Below are 22,407 nucleotides of genomic sequence, written 5' to 3'. Positions count from 1 at the left end.
TGGTTTGCCTTCTAAAGGAATATCTCATTCTATCAAGTCATGGTTTTTGAATATTGTCATGATCCTCATTAATCCATTTGATTGATCATTTTCACCTCTCTGTAGCCTGTACATGTCTTAGATGCATCTAGTCTTAAAGGGAACCAAATTATTATTTATTTCCATGGACACCAAGGAGGGATCAAATATCTGAGCCTCCATCTGTCAACCACAAATAATGCAACCTGTGGCTGAAATGAATCTACCTGTGGCTTTTCCTCAAAATGTTTGAGTGAAATAATATTTATATCATTATGATATATGTAAATGTAAATGTTCCACTTCAAGAATTCACAGCAAATTTTTAGCAGACTAATTAAGTAGGTCTGTGCTTTGCAGGTTCTTAACAAAATGATATGTACATATTAACATGGTACATCAAAGACATGTGAAGTAGAATATCTGTGCAGAATTGTGGTTGTTTTGACTGTATTGTTGTAGATAGTGTTTTGGTTATAGTGCCTCTACAAATGTTGATCTTACACCAATAACTAACCAAGTGAAAGTAGCTGTGACACGAAGGATTCTTAAGGGGCTCTTTCTCCTCTCTCTTCCTCTACCCAGTTTATCGCTTTTAGAGGAGTTTGACTGCAGCTGTAATGAATTGGAGTCCCTTCCCCCAACCATTGGCTACCTGCACAACCTCCGCACGTTTTCTGCTGATGAGAACTTCCTTGTTGAACTACCCAGGGAGGTACGTCTGTCTGTCCCACACCAATAACCACATACTGATCCGATACACAAATACACATACAGTGGGGTTGGGAATGATTGGATCCCTTGATAAAGATGAGCAAAAAAGGTCAGATGACATGAACTCTTTTGCCACGCACACCAATGGTGGGTTTGGCCTTCGAAAGACAATGCATATGCAGAAAATACCTCATCCCTACTGTAAAATATGGTGGTGGATCTTTGATATTATGGGGCTATTTTGTTACCACTGGTCAACGGCATCATGAACTTTACCAAGTACCAAGACATTTTTGCCAAAAACCTGGTTGCCTCTTGGCCGCAAGTGAATCTTCCATCAAGGCAATAACCCCAAGCACACATCAAAATCCACAAAGAAATTGTTAATTGTCCACAAAATCAACATTTTGCAATGACAATCTCAGTCTCCGGACTTGAACCCCATTGAAAACCTGTAGTTTCAATTGAAGAGGGCAGTCAATAAGCGCAGACGAAGGATATCAAGGATCTGAAATTATTCTGTATGGAGGAATGGTCTAAGATCCCTCCCAATGTATTTTCCAATCTCATAAAACATTATAGAAAAAGGCTCAGTCGTTATCCTCGCAAGGGGAGGGTGCTGGGGAATTTTATTTGTATTACTTGTTAAACAAAATCTCTTTCTCTGAGCAATTGTATATAGTGTAAAATAATGTATATATATAGATATTTTTTTTTGCATACAATATAAACTACATGACCAAAAGTATGTGGACACCTGCTCGTCGAACATCTCATTCCAAAATCATGGGCATTAATATGGAGTTGGTCACCCCTTTGCTGCTATAACAGCCTCCACTCTTCTGGGAAGGCTTTCCACTAGATGTTGGAACATCTGCAGGGACTTGCTTCCATTCAGCCACAAGAGCATTAGTGAAGTTGGGCACTGATGTTGGGCGATTAGGCCTGGCTCACAGTCGGCGTTCCAATTCATCCCAAAGGTGTTCGATGGGGTTGAGTTCAGGGCTCTGTGCAGGCCAGTCAAGTTCCTTCCACACCGATTTCGACAAACCATTTCTGTATGGACCTCGCTTTGTGTACGGGGGCATTGTCATGCTGAAACAGGAAAGGTCCTTCCTCAAACTGTTGCCACAAAGTTGGATGCACAGAATCGTCTAGAATGTCATTGTATGCTGTAGCGTTAAGATTTCCCTTCACTGGAACTAAGGGGCCTAGCCCGAACCATGAAAAACAGCCCCAGACCATAATTCCTCCTCCATCAAACGTTACAGTTGGCACTATGCATTGGGGCAGGTAGCGTTCTCCTGGCATCCGCCAAACCAGGATTTGTCCGTCTGACTGCCAGATGGTGAAGCATGATTCATCACTCCAGAGAACACTTTTCCACTGCTCCAATGGCGGCGAGCTTTACACCACTCCGGCCGACTCTTGGCATTGCGCATGGTGATTTTAGGCTTGTGTGCGGCTGCTCGCCCATGGAAACCCATTTCATGAAGGTCCCGATGAACAGTTCTTGTGGTGACGTTGCTTCCAGATGCAGTTTGGAACTCGGTAGTGAGTGTTGCAACCGAGGACAGACGATTTTTATGTGCTACGCGCTTCAGCACCGGCCGGTCCCATTCTGTGAGCTTATGTGGCATACCACTTCGCGGCTGAGCCGTTGTTGCTCCCAGACATTGCCACTTCACAATAAAAGCACTTACAGTTGACTGGGACAGCTCTAGCAGGGCAGAAATTTGACGAACTGACTTGTTGGAAAGGTGGCATCCTATGACGGTGCCACGTTGAAAGTCACTGAGCCAATGTTTGTCTATGGAGATTGCATGGCAGTGTACTCGATTTTATACACCTGTCAGCAACGAGTGTGGCTGAAATAGCCGAAGCCTCTAATTTGAAGGTGTGTCCACATGCTTTTGGATACATACTGTATCTCACTATTTGTATTATTTATTTTATACTCTTTTTTTGCTCATCTTTATCAAGGGATCCAATAATTCCAGACCCCACTGTACACTCTCACACACACACAATGCATTTGGTTATGTAATTGATATGGTTTGGTGCATGGAAGATGGAAAGTGATCACTGAAATGTATGCTTGCCTCCCTTTTGTTGCAGATTGGGAACTGTAAGAATGTGACAGTCATGTCGTTGCGCTCCAATAAGCTGGAGTTTCTACCTGACGAGATTGGGCAGATGACCAAGCTACATGTTCTCAATTTAAGCGACAATAGGTTACTACTGATTGCTCTGCTATGCATACATAGCACACACCACACACACACACACACACACACACACACACAGACCACACACACACGCACACAGTGAATCCATATGTTCTTCATACTCTCATTGATAAGGAAGCAGCTTAATAGGCTTGTGTTATGTGTCTATTTATTTACATAGAGCGTAGGTGGAATGGGACATTATTCTGAGGAGTTTATATAAACTAGTGGTTATTATTTTGCTACTGGCACATTAAGATAGCTGCACAGCATTAGAAAGCACTTCCCCTGCCCGGGCTAATTAAGTTCTTTATGAGATGTTTGGTTGCTCTGCCAGTGATTAACTGGATCCAAGGTAATTAAACCATACTATTACTGAACACACGGCACCCATTAGGCAGACCTGCGTCCACACGCAGCACCACACACCACAGAGCTAAGCACTCAACCACATAGGCTGCCTCAGAACGAGGATGCAGTCACCCCAACCCTACTTCGTTATACCTACGGTAGCCCACAACACTGTCTCCCACTGACAGATTTCTGTTGTCAAAGCGAAGTTCACTGAGCATGTTGCCACGGTAACTGGCTTTTTCCCCTTTGTGTGTTGGTTAACTGTCCTGTGTGGTGGGTGTCAGTCAATCAGAGGCAGGCAGGCTGTGATTGTTCCTTGGCAGAGGAATAGTCTTGGCTTTTCACAGGGGACTATATGATGATCTGTGTCCTTGAACACAATATGCCTTTCACACTCTCTGTGGAGAATGATGTGAAGTTGAGCTCAAGCCACTTGTCTGAATTGTTTCCACATAATCACTTCTCATTTTTAAATCGCAAATGAAATAACCTTTGAATTTTGATAAAAATAAACATGTACTCAATGAGATGATATGCATTCTTACTCCCATTCCGTCTTCTTCCCCCTTACACAGATTAAAGAACCTTCCATTCACTTTTACAAAACTAAAAGATCTTGCTGCTCTTTGGCTATCAGACAATCAGGTAAATATGATCTTATGTGTTGTTTTGTTGGGAAGAAATTACTTTACATTTACTAATAAATTAGAATGATGTATAACCTGTGTATCAGTGGTACTTGAAGAGTTAATGATGTGTGAATGTGTGCTGTGTGCAGTCCAAGGCCCTGATCCCCCTCCAGACAGAGGCCCATCCAGAGACCAAGCAGAGGGTCCTCACCAACTACATGTTCCCTCAGCAACCACGACATGATGAGGGTGAGGTAGAAATGACATGTAACACATGCTGACATGTGGGAAAATCCTCACAGCCAACTATTCCCTCAAAGTGGATGTAGTACTACTATGCATGTGTGATTTAGTGATGGCTAAGGTGTTATGGATATGTATCTACAATTGATTAATGGTGCTTGATATACACTGTTATCCATTATAGTAATGTATACATTTACATTTTAGTCATTTAGCAGACGCTCTTATCCAGAGCGACTTACAGTTAGTGAGTGCATACATTTTCATACTATAGTAGTACGTGTGCAGAGCACATGTCACTAAACTACCTTTTGAGGTAGAGGTCTTCACGGGTCCAAAAAGTTGTGGATGAATGGACCCGAGGACAGTCAGACCCATTCCGAAAAGGCCTGTGGAAAAACAGACCCAAACAGACCCGTGCTGGTTCGGATCCGAGAGACTCGCTCAGATCCAAAGAGAGAGAGAAAGAAACCTCTAACAAATGACAAAAAACTGTTCGATGTGTAGCATGTTAAAAACTTGATAGTCCTTTTTTTCCTAAAACAATAATTGTCCACTTCACGGTTCAGCTGTTGGAGATTTAAGCGCTAAATGCATCAGGGCATTGCATGCATTTAGGCCTATAGGTCTAGGCGTACACTCTATGATATTAATCTTTTAAAAAATTATAGAAAGGAGGAGAAGCTTAGGTCTAGCCCTAGAGCAACTGAGAGAAAGATAGAGATATGGCAATCACAGAGGTCAGACGTTTCTTGTAGTTGGCCACCAGGTTTGCACACATCTCAGGAGGGATTTTGTCCCACTCCTCTTTGCAGATCTTCTCCATGTCATTAAGGTTTCGAGGCTGACGTTTGGCAACTCGAACCTTCAGCTCCCTCCACAGATTTTCTATGGGATTAAGGTCTGGAGACTGGCTAGGCCACTCCAGGACCTTAATGTGCTTCTTCTTGAGCCACTCCTTTGTTGCCTTGGCCGTGTGTTTTGGGTCATTGTCATGCTGGAATATCCATCCACGACCCATTATCAATGCCCTGGCTGAGGGAAGGAGGTTCTCACCCAAGATTTGACGGTACATGGCCCCGTCCATCGTCCCTTTGATGTGGTGAAGTTGTCCTGTCCCCTTAGCAGAAAAACACCCCCAAAGCATAATGTTTCCACCTCCATGTTTGACGGTGGGGATGGTGTTTTTGGGGTCATAGGCAGCATTTCTCCTCCTCTGTCAAAGTGCGACGTGAATGTGGTAGGTGAAGTCAAACGCAGGACACCGAGCTACTGGAAACGATACTTTACTAACAAAGTAACCATAAATACAAAACAACCTCCAAACAGGGAGGGGAAATACCCGCACACTAGCAACTGCCGAAAATGACAAGAACAATCACACACAACACACAATGAACGACAGAGGGTTAAATAGGGAATAAAATACAACATAATAGGAAACTGGTTTACACAATCAAGACAAAACAAGTCAAACACAGAAACATAGATCGGTGGCAGCTAGTACCCCGGGGACGACGAACGCCGAAGCCTGCCCGAGCAAGGAGGAGGAGCAGCCTCGGCTAATTCCGTGACAGTACCCCCCCCCCCCCCCTTGACGCGCGGCTCCAGCCGTGCGCCGACCCCGGCCTCGTGGACGGCCAGGAGGACGCGGAGCAGGGCGAGTCGGATGACTCCGGTGGAAGTCCCTCAACATGGAGGGATCTAGGATGTCCCTCCTGGGGACCCAGCACCGTTCCTCCGGACTGTACCCCTCCCACTCCACGAGATACTGCAGGCCCCCCGTCCGACGCCTCGAATCCAAGATGGAACGGACTGAGTACACCGGAGCCCCCTCGATGTCCAACGGGGGCGGAGGAGCCTCTCGTACCTCACTCTCCTGGAGTGGACCAGCCACTACCGGCCTGAGGAGAGACACATGGAACGAGGGGTGAATGCAGTAATTAATGGGCAGTTGTAACCTATAGCATACCTCATTCAGTCTCCTCAGGACTTTAAATGGCCCCACAAACCGCCGACCCAGCTTCCGGCAGGGCAGGCGAAGGGGCAGGTTTCGGGTCGAGAGCCAGACCCGATCTCCCGGTGCATACACCGGAGCCTCACTGCAGCCTTTTGCCGCCTGATAGCCCGCTGCAGATGGACATGCGCAGCATTCCAAGTTTCTTCCGAGCGCCGAAACCACTCGTCCACCGCAGGGGCTTTGGTCTGGCTCTGATGCCAAGGTGCCAGAACCAGCTGATAACCTAGCACACACTGGAAAGGCGTAAGGTTAGTGGACGAATGGCGGAGTGAGTTTTGGGCTATCTCTGCCCAGGGAATATATCCCGACCACTCCTCTTGCCGGTCCTGGCAATACGACCTCAGAAACCTACCCACATCCTGGTTCACTCTCTCCACCTGCCCATTACTCTCGGGGTGAAAACCTGAGGTAAGGCTAATCGAGACCCCCAGACGTTCCATAAGCAGCTAGTACTCCGGGGACGACGAACGCCGAAGCCTGCCCGAGCAAGGAGGAGGAGCAGCCTCGGCTGATTCCGTGACATCCTCCAAACATGGCGAGTTGAGTTGATGCCAAAGAGCTCGATTTTGGTCTCATCTGACCACAACACTTTCACCCAGTTCTCCTCTGAATCATTCAGATGTTCATTGGCAAACTTCAGACGGGCATGTATATATGCTTTCTTGAGCAGGGGGACCTTGCGGGCGCTGCAGGATTTCAGTCCTTCACGGCGTAGTGTGTTACCAATTGTTTTCTTGGTGACTATGGTCCCAGCTGCCTTGAGATCATTGACAAGATCCTCCCGTGTAGTTCTGGGCTGATTCCTCACCGTTCTCATGATCATTGCAACTCCACGAGGTGAGATCTTGCATGGAGCCCCAGGCCGAGGGAGATTGACAGTTATTTTGTGTTTATTCCATTTGCGAATAATCGCACCAACTGTTGTCACCTTCTCACCAAGCTGTCTTGTAGCCCATTCCAGCCTTGTATACGTCTACAATCTTGACCCTGACATCCTTGGAGAGCTCTTTGGTCTTGGCCATGGTGGAGAGTTTGGAATCTGATTGATTGATTGCTTCTGTTGACAGGTGTCTTTTATACAGGTAACAAGCTGAGATTAGGAGCACTCCCTTTAAGAGTGTACACTTAATCTCAGCTCGTTACCTGTATAAAAGACACCTGTGAGCCATAAATCTTTCTGATTGAGAGGGGGTCAAATACGTATTTCCCTCATTAAAATGCAAATCAATTTATAACATTTTTGACATGTGTTTTTCTGGATTTTTTTGTTATTATTCTGTCTCTCACTGTTCAAATAAACCTACCATTAAAATTGTAGACTGATCATTTCTTTGTCAGTGGGCAAACGTACAAAATCAGCAGGGGATCAAATACTTTTTTCCCTCACTGTAAGCCAAATAATAGGCATACCACACCAAACCAGGGTAATATCCAAAGTAAGTAAAGTCATTGTTTATAGGGAAAATACGAACAGGTTATTATATTGCGGCATTAAATTAAGTTTGCATCTCGCCCTCTTTGGTTTTTCCTTTTCATGCTTTAAGTGTGAGTAGCCCTAGACCGTTAATTCTATTATATTGTGGCAAACACAACATTACAGTTGGAACTTAATTTGGCCAAAGAAAATGGCTCAACAATATGAAACAAAACACTTGTTGCATATTTAAAGAACTGGTTTAAACCTTCACAAAAGTTTTGAACAGGCTTATATTGCAGCAATTACCAACAAAGGCGAGTGCCTACCATAGGCCTACCCAACAAATGACAGCAATAGCCTAACGCTATTTATTTTACAACAGGCCTACTTTTAACCAATCCGTGGGTGGTTCTCTGTAGCTCAATTGGTAGAGCATGGCACTTGTAACGCCAGGGTAGTGGGTTCGGTCCCGGGACCACCCATACGTAAAAATGTATGCGCACATGACTGTAAGTCGCTTTGGATAAAAGCGTCTGCTAAATGGCATATTATTATATTATTATTAACTAAATACGGAGCACAAAATTTAAAAGACAGTTCAAACTTAATTTAGCCAATGAAAATGTCTCAACAAAATGAAACAAAACCACTTTTTGCATATTTAAATAACTTGTTTCGATTCTTAAATAGGCCTCCAATAATATAATTATATACAATCATAATAATGATACAACTAATTTATAAAAAATATGAAAATAAGTTAGAAAATTCCATCAAACTGAATAGCACACAGTCCATTTGGCCGTGCCAACGTTCTACTCATCTTTGTCCACTACAATATGGAAACTTGTCCCTGAGGACATTCCGCTTGTCGGCTTCTTTTCACTATACTCTTTCTCCTCTAACTTTCGTTTTACTTAAATGAAAAATCTACAGTAACCTAGGCCAAGACTCCTTTCACTCTCTCTCTCTCTCTCTCCTCAGCAGCAGGCGCACGTGAGGTGAGCAGCCGGAAGCATTTTCAGCTGGACATAAACTATACAATTTGCAATTGGCTGACACAGATTACAAGCTTGTGCAGTTCTCATCACCTCACACACATTAAATTAACAGAGGACTGGTCCAATTTGGTCCAGTCAGTAAATCCATTTTAATTGCACATACCTGAAACCCGTGGGAATTATATCAGACCCGACCCAGATCCAAAACAAAAGTCAGAGTTTAGGAGCCGTAGCCGCTTGGGTCCCGGGTCGGATCTCGGAATTTCAGGTCTGTTGGACCCGTGAAGACCTCTACTTTGAGGGTCAGATAGACTCATGGTGTACATTTACTCAGGGATCCATTCTGTGGTTCCACTTGAGGGAGTTGTCAGATGGTTAGGTTATGTGCCAGTGCACTCTATGCAGGTGGTGAAGTGAGCATGTCAGAATCGCATCAGTGTGAGACCAGTGCACAATAAGTCAGTGACACCTCCCTGTCTCTCTGCCCGTCCTCTGTAGACTACCAGTCAGACAGTGATAGCTTTAACCCCACCTTATGGGAGGAGCAGCGCCAGCAGAGGATGACTGTAGCCTTCGAGTTCGAGGAGAAGAAGGAGGAGGAGGACAACTCTGGAAAAGTCAAGGTTTCACAGGACTTTCTGTTGAGCTCCATTTCTCACTGTTTTTATTTTGTTATTCCCGCTCATTTTGCCCCTCCTCTCTGTCCAGGTTGAGATTAATCTGAAGCGCTACCCTACACCGTACCCAGAGGATCTGAAGAGCATGGTGAAGTCAGTGCAGAACATGGTGGGCAAGAACCAGCATCCCCTCAGCACTGGTATTAACTCCTCTGGTACCAACATGGAGTCACGAAAACAAGAACAGTATGAGCCCCCCTGGCCCATGCCCCCCAAAGAGGTAACAGACCAGGTCACACTACAGACCCAGAGACCCACACATACCACCACACTCTCTCTCTTTCTCTCTCTCTCACACGCTCATATACAAAAACAAATGCAAAGATTATACATAATCCTTTTTGGCTGAATGGGATAGAAATGTGTCAATCAGTCACTCAGAGTGTTCTGTTCCAGGTGATGGAGAGAGAGATGAAAGAGAGAGAAAGAGAGTTCAACAAGACTCAGATGGCAGAGCAGGGCATAATCCACAACTCTGCCATTGACATCCCAAAGCGCAAGGACAAGGAGGATCTGACTGAGAGCTCAGAGGTACAGGAGCAATCTCTTTATCTCTTTGTGGACATGTTATTAAGAAGTTTGTAGTGCTTATTACGCTCTTGTAACACCAGGAAAACAAAACAAAACAACAGCTTGTATTGGGCACTATGAGGGAGGGAGTAATGACATGAATGTTTACACTGCAGCCTCAAGGTCCTCTCAGGCCATTATGTCAGATTTAGTTGTCCTCAGTTGCCTCTAATGTTTCAACGTGTGAGTTCAGGTAGAGGTGAGACCATTTGTATTGAGCGTGTGGAAACTGAATTTCATTGACAGAACTGAGGTCATTTCGAAAGATATAGATTAATTTAGTCTCAGCCCACTGGGCGCAGACGTCAGTTGTCATCAAATGTGAATTCAACTCGAAATCAACCAAAAATGTGACCGACCAGCTTGATTCGGTCTTATGAAGCAACATTTGAAATTGTGTTTTTTACATTGGATAAAAGTAGAGAAAATTGTATATCAGAGCCTCCCAAGTGGCGCAGCGGTCTAAGGCACTGCATCACAATGTTGCAGTGTCACTACAGCCTGGGGTTTGTGTCGTTACTGGCCGTGACCGGGAGTCCCATAGGGCGGCGCACAATTGGCCCAGCATCGGTTAGGGGAGGGTTTGGCCGGGGGGGCTTTACTTGGTTCATCGCGCTCTAGCGACTCCTTGTGGCATGCCGGGCGCCTGCAGGCTAACTTCGGTCATCAGTTGGACGGTGTTTCCTCTGACAAATTGGTGCGGCTGGCTTCCGGGTTAAGCGAGCGGGTGTTAAGAAGCGTGGCTTGGCGGGTCATGTTTCAGAGGACGCATGACTCGACCTTCGCCTCTCCCGAGCCTGTTGGGGAGTTGCAGCGATAAGACAAGATCGTAATCAAGAAATTGGGAGAAAAAGGGGGTAATTTTTTAAATAAAAAATGGTATATCGTACACTACAGTTGAGGAACAATGGGAAAGTAATTCTGCTTTGAAAGTTGAGAAACTTGTAACCCCACTTTTGAGAAAATGGCCCTTGAAAGTTTTGGTACACCTACTGGAGAGCTCTTCTTTGTCTACACCCATTCAGCATTGTTCACACCCTCTTAAGCCTTAGCCCCACCCATCTCCATAAGGATTCACATGTGAGGCCATGTTCTAAACAGTGAGTACGGTAGCATACAACCAAAGATTTCAAGACTAAAGGCTGGTTTATACTACGTCTATCGACATGTCTGTATACAGTTGTCGCGGTGACATCATAAACATTCTATTGTCGTCCGACATCAAACTTGTCGTTGTCATTATGAAAAATTATAAACACATGACATCAGCAGCCTGGTGGTCCAAAATAGCATAATTGGTGTATTTTAACACCAATAAACCCATCCGTTTAAAAATGAATTTAGGATATGTCAATCTAGAAAACCAGGCAACTAAAAGCAACTTTCTAAACAATGTTTCGGTTAGTTTCTAGCTTGTTAATGAAAGCAGTGCATTCTACCGGAGAATTTTAGAACTTGGACACATTCTCGTTGGCCTAACGTTATATCCTAATTTGACTTTGGTGCAGGTCATGTTGTTCTTCACATCATGGAGTACACCACATCAGTCACTGGCTTAATCAATAAGTGCATCGATGATGTCGTCCCCACAGTGACCGTACGTACATACCCCAACCAGAAGCCATGGATTACAGGAAACATCCGCACTGAGCTAAAGGGTGGAGCTGCCGCTTTCAAGGAGCGGGACTCTAACCCGGACGCTTATAAGAAATACCGCTATGCCCTCCGACGAACCATCAAACAGGCAAAGAGTCAATACAGGACTAAGATTGAATCGTACTACACCGGCTCTGACGCTCGTCGGATGTGGCAGGGCTCGAAAACTATTACAGACTACAAAGGGAAGCACAGCTGCGAGCTGCCCAGTGACACAAGACTTCCAGACGAACTAAACCACTTCTATGCTCGCTTCGAGGCAAGCAACGCTGAAGCATGCATGAGAGCACCAGCTGTTCCAGATGACTATGTGATCACGCTCTCCGTAGCCGATGTGAGTAAGACTTTTAAGCAGGTCAACATTCACAAGGCCGCAAGGCCAGACGGATTACCAGGACGTATACTCCGAGCATGTGTCTTCACTGACATTTTCAACATGTCCCTGACTGAGTCTGTAATACCAACATGTTTCAAGCAGACCACCATAGTCCCCGTGCCCAAGGACTCTAAGATAACCTGCCTAAATGACTACCGACCCGTAGCACTGACGTCTGTAGCCATGAAGTGCTTTGAAAGGCTGGTCATGGCTCACATCAACACCATTATCCCAGAAACCCTAGACCCACTCAATTTGCATACCGCCCCAACAGAGCCACAGATGATGCAATCTCTATTGCACTCCACACTGCCCTTTCCCACCTGGACAAGAGGAACACCTACGTGAGAATGCTATTCACTGACTACAGCTCAGCATTCAACACCATAGTGCCCTCAAAGATCATCACTAAGCTAAGGATCATGGGACTAAACACCTCCCTCTGCAACTGGATCCTGGACTTCCTGACGGGCCGCCCCCAGGTGGTAAGGGTAGGTAACAACACATCTGCCACACTGATCCTCAACACGGGGGCCCCTCAGGGGTGCGTGCTCAGTCCCCTCCTGTACTCCCTGTTCACCCATGACTGCAACACCATCATTAAGTTTGCCGACGACACAACAGTGGTAGTAGGCCTGATCACAGACAACGATGAGACAGCCTATAGGGAGGAGGTCAGAGACCTGGCCGTGTGGTGCCAGGATAACAAACTCTCTCTCAACGTGACCAAGACAAAGGAGATGATTGTGGACTACAGGAAAAAAAAGAGGACTGAGCACGCCCCCATTCTCATCGACAGGGCTGTAGTGGAACAGGTTGAGAGCTTCAAGTTCCTTGGTGTCCACATTACCAACGAACTATCATGGTTCAAACACACCAAGACAGTCGTGAAGAGGGCACGACAAAGCCTATTCCCCCTCAGGAGACTGAGAAGATTTGGCATGGGTCCTCAGATCCTCAAAAGATTCTACAGCTGCACCATCGAGAGCATCCTGACTGGTTGCATCACCGCCTGGTATGGCAACTGCTTGGCCTCCGACCGCAAGGCACTACAGAGGGTAGTGCGTATGGCCCAGTACATCACTGGGGCCAAGCTTCCTGCCATCCAGGACCTCTATACCAGGCGGTGTCAAAGGAAGGCCCTCAAAATTGTCAAATACTCCAGCCACCCTAGTCATAGACTGTTCTCTTTGCTACCGCACGGCAAGCGGTACCGGAGTGCCAAGTCTAGGTCCAAAAGACTTCTCAACAGCTTCTACCCCCAAGCCATAAGACTCCTGAACAGCTAATCATGGCTACCTGGACTATTTGCACTGCCCCCCCACCCCATCTTTTTACGCTGCTGCTACTCTGTTAATTATTTATGCATAGTCACTTTAACTCTACCCACATGTACATATTACTTAAACTACCTCAACTAGCCGGTGCCCCCGCACATTGACTCTGCACCAGTACCCCCTTGTATATATATCATCACTACTGTTATTTTATTTGACTTCTGCTCTTTTTTTCTCAACACTTTTTTGTTGTTTTATTCTACTTTTTTATTAAAAATAAATGCACTGTTGGTTAAGGGCTGTAAGTAAGAATTTCACTGTCATGTCTGCACCTGTTGTATTCGGCGCATGTGGCCAATAAAATTTGATTTGATTTGATTTAATCAACTAGCTAGGTTCAATGTTAGCTAGCTAGCTAACATTAGGCTATTACTAGCAATGCAAATGGTGCTGAGATACGAATAATATTACTACACAGATCATGCACGTAACGTTAGCTAGCGAGCCAGCCATAGAGCCAGCTAACGTTAGCTAGCTAGCTTTAACTTGCAATGAAAACAACTTTCTGACAAAATTAGAAACGTACAATATCTGAAAATGTAGCTATATAGACTATCTTACCTGTATACATGGATATGTAAGGGTTGGTGTGAGGTGTGACCCAGGTGCGGTGCAGGATAGACAGTAGGCAGTAGGCAAAGATGGTGAAACAAGGATCTTTACTGGGGGTCCAAAAGCCAGGATACAAAACAACGGTCTATACACGAAAACAAATGAGGAGCACATAGGTCTCCAAAAAACAAACAATACGAAATACTAACTCTGACTGGAAAAACACAATGACACAGGGAGAACACTTCTTGAGGACATGTAACTCCTTCACGTGATCCGACACTGATACGTACTGCTTGACATCAAGGAACTAGCAGAGAAAACTGAGCAAGGGAACACAAGGAAGTGAGGGCATAAATACACAGTTGAATCAGATAGCCACAGGTGACACCAATAGGCAGATAATTAGTCCCGACTGTGAGTGAGGAGGTGCCAATGGTTGTCGGAGGATGACACCTAGTGGGTCGCTCCGGAACTGCGACCCACTCCTGTAACATGGATGAACGCTTCTCCCTCACTGTCACGGATGCCATGGTTGCCCTAAGTTTTAATATGTAATCCAGAGACAGGTGTTTTATATAACAGCCTTCTGTGTTCTCTTTTCGACTCCCTCCGCATTTGCAATCAAACGCCTGAATTTTCTCTATCTCCTTAGCTATCATACTCTGCTTCCACCGGGCATTCCACTGATTTCAAAACTCGGTCCTCCAGAAAGTGGAGAGCATTAACAACACTTTTACAGTTCTTCATGACATCTTTCAAAAAAGCCACTTTAGAAAAAGGATTAACTACATATACTAAGCAGCTCATGTTATAGATAGAAGTGTGCTACATGGTAGACTAATCCAAACTCATCTCTCAGCATGTCCAGCCCATCCATTATCTCAGCCCATCATGGCTAGCGGGAAGGTTCCTGTCTTTTTCCGTGGCTAAACCAACTAGGCTCGTTATTTAACATTTTGATAAAAAAAATTTTTTTTTACGTTCAATACCTCTCCTGTGAAGGCCTAGTTTCCTGAAATGAGTCACAAATGTCACTCTGTCATTGGCTTTAGGTACAAATGTCAGTGAAAAAAAGAATAAATTCCCATACGTTGATTTACTTTTTGATTCAACATCATCACATTGCATTTTTTGGTTGAAATGACGTGGAAACAACGTTGATTCAACCAGTTTTTGCCCAGTGGGAGGTTTCAGTGTTTTTGACTCACGGCCAGGTGTGACAGAGTTTGAGAGGACGATGTATTAAATCCAGGGCCATGGAACTGTGGCTCAGCAGCTTTTTAGAGGTGATGTGAATAAAACCTGCAGAGATCATAGGATCCTTTCATCTTGAAGCCTCAAAGCCCCCATGATGGCCTCAACTGGGTCTTTGTTAAATCGTTAGCTCTCTCTCTGAATACGCAGAGGAGTCAGTGTCAGAGGAGTCCTTCTCAGAGGAGTCAGTGTCTGCTGAGGTGCTGTTTTCAGTGTTTTTTTTTATACATTGTGCAAAAAGGTGCATTATCTTGGCAAGCATAATATCATATTGTGGCTAAAATGGAAGTTAACTCGGTCATAACTCAAATGTTAAGTATTAGTGCATTTGCAAGTCCCCAGGGGGTGACCTGGTGCTGAAGTTTTGGCTGTGATAAGTCTTGAAAAATACTGCACAACGAACAGCAGAGGCTGTTGAACAAACAGAGCAAAGATCAGTGTTAAATGTCAATTGTATTCAGAGGATAGATCTGAATAGGTGATCTCTAAACGCCTGTTCCCAGAGTTCCCAAAGTGGCCAGCATCTGGAGATGAATAAAACAGGTCATACAATATGTAGTGTATCTTGTATCTTCTTACTGGCATTTCTTTTTAAGCTCAGGCTATCGTTATTGATGGTGTTAAGTCCGAATTTCTTGAATTACATAAAGGTGTTCCGCAGAGGTCGATACTATGACCTGTTCTTTTCACTATTTATATAAATGCTATTGGTCAATCTGTTTTTGTTTTTTTATTTTAATCTATATGCGGATGATACTATTATGTATGCAATTGCCCCGACTGCTGACCTGGCTGTGACAAGGCTACAGTCAGATTTTGCACTTGTGCAGGAAGCCCTTACTTATTTAAAACTCATACTTAATACGGGCAAATCTAAATACATGTTGTTTTCAAGTTTTCGTAAGATTGTCTCAGATGGATTACATCTTTACTCATCGGATGGTTCTATAATCGAACGAGTCCTTACATACAAATACCTTGGTATTTGGATTAACAATGATATATCGTTTAAAAAACAAACGACTGAGCTTGTTAAGAAGCTTTTTTTTACAGAAACAGATCTGGTCTCTCTCTAGTCAGCAGGAAGCAGATTGTGCAGTCAACCTTTCTACCTGTTGGTGATTATGGTGATACTATTTATCAAAGTGCAGCTGCCTCTACTCTTAAACCCCTGGATGCCGTTTTTCATAGCGGCCTTTGTTTTATCACAGGAGACAGTTATATTAGTCATCACTGTATTCTTTAATAAAAGGTTTTGAAGTCACGTAGATCACATCATTACACTCTTTTTGTTTACAAAGCCCTGCTCCACAAACTTCCGACTTACCTAACATCACTGTTAAGATTTTAAATGACAAGTTATGAAACCTGGTTTGGTTAACTCTGGAAACTCCTTTGGTGTCTAGAAAGTTAGGTCAGTCAGCCTTTTTAATTTCCTTGCACCTTATGTGTGGAATGATCTACAGTACACTATTGGTGCCTCTATGGCATTTCAGACCTTTTTACTGAATAATGTGTCTGTTTTTTATGATTGTGTTTTGCTTTTTGTCTATTAGTGTGTATAATAACGTGTATTTTATTGTGCATATGGGGTCATCTTGAAAAGAGACCTTGGTCTCAGCATTGACTCCATGTCAAAATAAAGGTGAAATAAAATTCAAATAAATATATGAGCCCAGGGTTTGGGACAATTACATCACGGGTGTAAATGCACTTATGCTGGTTGTTAGTCCTTTTAACATAGCATAGATTTAAGTTAAGATGATATGTAGATTTTTGTAAATGTATTTTTTACCTGTAAGATGAAATAACATCTAGAATCCCTTTTCCAGTGGAAGTAGGTTCCAAGGTGTCAGCTAGAAACGGCTTATTTTCATTATAGCTGGAAGGTCCTCCTATGCTTGGCAAACTCTGCTATATCTCTACCTCTCTGTGAAGTGCTTTGACAGAGCAGCAATGTCCTGTGCACTTGTGTCCATTACTGCTTTGGATTGCCTCATGCTGTCTCCCCCCGCAAAGCTCCAGGAAAAGAGACCCTTGGGTGCCATGGTGATGCAACAAGAACTGGGGCACTGGGTGGGGGATGGAGGGGTGGGGGTGCTGATGCCATAACCCATGCTTCTTTACCTCACACATACTTTTTTTTGTAGAACCGTGAGAACTTCCTCTCCATTTTTTATTTGTTTGTATGTGTGTGTGTTTGTTTGTTTGTTTGCTTAGATTTCTTTACATCGCGTCGTTCCCAAGCTGCCACAGCCAGAGAATACGTCATCGGCCGTTACAGCTTCTTCCTGTTTCTGCCTCATAGTAAGTGGCTGTGAGATCAGACATTAGACAGTCTGCTCAACCACGGCTCCGCTGGCGTGACTTCACATTGCCTCTTTGCACCCTGACAAAGTCTGGAAGGATGAAAGAAAGCTAACTGCCACACTCTCTATTGCAAAGATGAATGAACAATGAAACTGTTGATATGTAATGTATATAATGTACAGTACTACAGCTGGCCTTGAATTGTTTCATGCAAAGTCTGTGCATCATGACAGGTAAGACTCAGCTTATACAGTATACTGTAGTATAGCTTATATAGATGTTTGTTTTGTGTGCAAATGGGCAGTAGACTGCCAGTGCCAAGGCTAACTCCAGCACTTATTGGCATCACACACTACAGTCTCTTCACAGCTGTTTGTTTGGAGTTAATCAAGAATTCCTCTGAGACGTGGCCAAAGCATCAAGCCTGCCTTATCAATTACTCACAGGAACAGAGAAGGTGCTGGTCAAATATGGAAACATAGCCTTGGGAGTGATTTAAGGTGGCATTTTTACCCAAAGCAGAAAACGGTGCAGCTGTCACAATATACTGAATCACTTTGAATACATGGAACGGAGGTATACATATCAAATTGAGCTTTGAATGCAACAGTTACACGACAGCATCGTTGCGTGTCATGGACAGTGCCTTGCAAAAGTATTCATCCCCCTTGGCGTTTTTCCTATTTTGTTGCATTACAACCTGTAATTTAAATTGATTTTTATTTGGATTTCATGTAATGGACATATACAAAATAGTCCAAATTGGTGAAGTGAAATGAAAAAAATAACTAACGGAAAAGTGGTGCGTGCATATGTATTCACCCCATTTGCTATGAAGCCCACAAATAATATCTGGTGCAACCAATTACCTGCAGAAGTCACATAATTAGTTAAATAAAGTCCACCTGTGTGCAATCTAAGTGTCACATGATCTGTCATATGATCTCAGTATACAGTTGAAGTCGGAAGTTTACATACACTTAGGTTGGAGTCATTAAAACTAGTTTTTTAACCACTCCACAAATTACTTGTTAACGAACTATAGTTTTGACAAGTCGGTTAGGACATCTACTTTGTGCATGACACAAGTAATTTTTCAACAATTGTTTACTGACAGATTATTTAACTTATAATTCACTGTATCACAATTCCAGTGGGTCAGAAGTTTACATACACTAACTTGACTGTGCCTTTAAACAGCTTGGAAAATTCCAGAAAATTATGTCATGGCTTTAGAAGCTTCTGATAGGCTAATTGACATAATTTGAGTCAATTGGAGTTGTACCTGTGGATGTATTTCAAGGCCTACCTTCAAACTCAGTGCCCCTTTGCTTGACATCATGGGAAAATCAAAGGAAATCAGCCAAGACCTCGGAAAGAAAATTGTAGACCTCCACAAGTCTGGTTCATCCTTGGGAGCAATTTACAAACGCCTGAAGGTACCACGTTCATCTGTACAAACAATAGTACGCAAGTATAAACACCATGGGACCACGCAGCCGTCATGCTGCTCAGGAAGGAGATGCGTTCTGGATCCTAGAGATGAACGTACTTTGGTGCGAAAAGTGCAAATCAATCTCAGAACAACAGCAAAGGACCTTGTGAAGATGCTGGAGGATAGAGGTACAAAAGTATCTATATCCACAGTAAAACAAGTCCTATATCGACATAACCTGAAAGGCCGCTCAGCAAGGAAGAAGCCACTGCTCCAAAACCGCCATAAAAAAGCCAGACTACGGTTTGCAACTGCACATGGGGACAAAAATCGTACTTTTTTGAGAAATGTTCTCTGGTCTGATGAAACAAAAATAGAACTGTTGGGCCATAATGACCATCGTTATGTTTGGAGGAAAAAGGGGGTTACTTGCAAGCCAAAGAACACCATCCCAACCGTGAAGGACGGGGGTGGTAGCATCATGTTGTGGGGGTGCTTTGCTGCAGGAGGGACTGGTGCACTTCACAAAATAGATGGCATCATGAGGAAGGAAATTTATGTGGATATATTGAAGCAACATCTCAAGACATCAGTCAGGAAGTTAAAGCTTGGTCGCAAATGGGTTTCCAAATGGACAATGACCCCAAGCATACTTCCAAAGTTGTGGCAAAATGGCTTAAGGACAACAAAGTCAAGGAATTGGAGTGGCCATCACAAAGCCCTGACCTCACCCTATAGAACATTTGTGGGCAGAACTGAAAAAGCGTGTGCGAGCAAGGAGGCCTACAAACCTGACTCAGTTACACCAGCTCTGTCAGGAGGAATGGGCCAACATTCACCCAACTTATTGTGGGAAGCTTGTGGAAGGCTACCCGAAACGTTTGACTCAAGTTAAACAATTTAAAGGCAATGCTACCAAATACTAATTGAGTGTATGTAAACTTCTGACCCACTGGGAATGTGATGAAATAAATAAAATCTGAAATAAATCATTCTCTCTACTATTATTCTGACATTTCACATTCTTAAAATAAAGTGGTGATCCTAACTGACCTAAGACAGGGAATTTTTACTAGGATTAAATGTCAGGAATTGTGAAAAACTGAGTTTAAATGTATTTGACTAAGGTGTATGTAAACTTCCGACTTCAACTGTATATACACCTGTTCTGAAAGGCCCCAGAGTCTGCAACACCACTAAGCAAGGGGCACCACCAAGCAAGTGGCACCATGAAGACCAAGGAGCTCTCCAAACAGGTCAGGGACAAAGTTGTGGAGAAGTACAGATCAGGGTTTGGTTATAAAAAAATATCCAAAACTTTTAACATCCAACGGAGCACCATTAAATCCATTCTTAAAAAATGGAAAGAATATGGCACCACAACAAACCTGCCAAGAGAGGGCCGCCCACCAAAACTCACGGACCAGGCAAGGAGGGCATTAATCAGAGAGTCAACAAAGAGACCAAAGATAACCCTGAAGGAGCTGCAAAGTTCCACAGCGGAGATTGGAGTATCTGTCCATAGGACCACTTTAAGCCGTACACTCCACAGAGCTGGGCTTTACAGAAGAGTGGCCACAAAAAAGCGATTGCTTAAAGAAAAAAATAAGCAAACACGTTTGGTGTTCGCCAAAAGGCATGTGGGAGACTCCCAGAACATATGGAAGAAGATACTCTGGTCAGATGAGACTAAAATTGAGCTTTTTGGCCATCAAGTAAAACGCTATGTCTGGCGCAAACCCAACACCTCTCATCACCCCGAGAACACCATCCCCACAGTGAAGCATGGTGGTGGCAGCATCATGCTGTGGGGATGTTTTTCATCGGCTGGGACTGGGAAACTGGTCAGAATTGAAGGAATGATGGATGGCGCTAAATACAGGGAAGTTTTTGAGGGAAACCTGTTTCAGTCTTCCAGAGATTTGAGACTGGGACGGAGGTTCACCTTCCAGCAGGACAATGACCCTAAGCATACTGCTAAAGCAACACTCGAGTGGTTTAAGGGGAAACATTTAAATGTCTTGGAATGGCCTAGTCAAAGCCCAGACCTCAATCCAATTGAGAATCTGTGGTATGGCTTAAAGATTGCTGTACACCAGCGGAACCCATCTAACTTGAAGGAGCTGGAGCAGTTTTGCCTTGAAGAATGGGCATAAATCCCAGTGGCTAGATATGCCAAGCTTATAGAGACATACCCCAAGAGACCTGCAGCTCTAATTGCTGCAAAAGGTGGCTCTACAAAGTATTGACTCTGGGGGGGTGAATAGTTGTGCACGCTCATGTTTTCTGTTTTTTTGTCTTATTTCTTGTTTGTTTCACAAAAAAAATTATTTTGCATCTTCAAAGGGTAGGCATGTTGTGTAAATCAAATGATACGAACCCCCCCCAAAAAATCCATTTTAATTCCAGGTTGTAAGGCAACAAAATAGGAAAAATGCCAAGGGGGGTGAATACTTTCGCAAGCCACTGTAACTTCTGCACTGAACATGCTAAACCCTCATAGTAGCCCCATCATGGATATGATTGTATTTCTCATGAAATTATAGGTTTTAAAACATATACCGCATGAGTATTGGAAATTGTTGCAGCCTCTTTTCAGACTAGCACCACTTATTTGCATTGTAAAAATGGAAACTGGCTAGGAAAACATGAGGGAGGACAGAGGAGACAGGAAATGGAGTGAGATACAGATATGTCAGTGAGACTGCTGTGTGTTCTTGGGATGTGGTTCCTGGGGATCGCCAGGCAACCTGGGCTGGTAATAGCAGGAAGTCACAGATAGGACATGCTCCAGTGGACCCCACATCACTGAGAAATAGAGAAAATATATCAGTTACTGTAGACACTATGAGTGCAGTATATATAAGCAGTACAATAATGAACAGTTATGTATTATATTTGTGTCCTTTAGTTAGCTCCTGCCTCAGGAACCTCACCAAGATTGTGGAGTTAAGTTGGTGAAGCTGTTAAAGAAGTTTTGTATGTATATGTGTTTTGTGTTTCTGTCTTTTGTTCAGAAATAACGATGGTGTAATAACACATTATTTTTTCTCAGGATTCTATGGGCGGCTCTCCGAATGACATCCGTATCTCTGATATGAGGCCCACCCTGGTGGAACCGCCCATGTACAAACCAAAAGTTGTATTACTAGGAAAAGACAAGAAAGGTAGGCCCTAAACTTTTGTCGCTGGTATTCTAATTCAGTACAAACACGACCAATACAATTTAAGGATATGCAATCACTGTTCTCTGATCCCCTATCAGAACACTATAAATGTGCCTATTAGTGATGTTAGAGCAGTTATGGTCAACTTTGACAGTTGATGAAGAGCTGTTACAGTATGCTTCAATTATAATAACTACACTATACAGTATATACAGTACCAGTCAAAAGTTTGGACACACCTACTCATTCAAGGGTTTCTCTTTATTTTTTACTATTGTTTACATTGTAGAATAATAGTGAAGACATCAAAACTATGAAATAACACTTATGGAATAATGTAGTAATCAAAAAAGTGTTAATAAAATCAAAATATATTTTATATTTGAGATTCTTCAAATAGCCACGCTTTGCCTTGATGACATCTTTGCAAACTCTTGGCATTCTCT

At 43.6% G+C, this 22,407-nt stretch overlaps 1 protein-coding gene across 4 annotated transcripts in view; it reads left to right on the top strand.

The window, feature by feature from the left end:
- Nucleotides 1-22,407, top strand: part of LOC311148882 (leucine-rich repeat-containing protein 7-like) — a gene marked incomplete at its 3' end in the record, with an annotated part of 87,683 nt that overhangs the window by 42,036 nt on the left and 23,240 nt on the right. For 3 of the 4 annotated variants that reach the window (XM_084185891.1, XM_084185890.1, XM_084185892.1), the window contains 9 exons: nt 604-733; nt 2,851-2,966; nt 3,890-3,959; nt 4,093-4,192; nt 9,123-9,247; nt 9,333-9,521; nt 9,698-9,832; nt 17,270-17,356; nt 21,850-21,961. In XM_084185891.1, the coding sequence (XP_084042017.1) occupies nt 604-733; nt 2,851-2,966; nt 3,890-3,959; nt 4,093-4,192; nt 9,123-9,247; nt 9,333-9,521; nt 9,698-9,832; nt 17,270-17,356; nt 21,850-21,961 (1,064 nt within the window). The remainder of the gene's footprint in view (nt 1-603; nt 734-2,850; nt 2,967-3,889; nt 3,960-4,092; nt 4,193-9,122; nt 9,248-9,332; nt 9,522-9,697; nt 9,833-17,269; nt 17,357-21,849; nt 21,962-22,407) is intronic. The other variant, XM_084185893.1, reaches the window with a different exon arrangement.

This window comes from Coregonus lavaretus (assembly GCF_964263955.1).
Source record: "Coregonus lavaretus genome assembly, chromosome: 21".
Classification (NCBI taxonomy): Eukaryota; Metazoa; Chordata; class Actinopteri; order Salmoniformes; family Salmonidae; genus Coregonus; species Coregonus lavaretus.
Note: the sequence above shows the minus strand (reverse complement) of the source record. Positions and strands in the feature narration are given on the sequence as shown.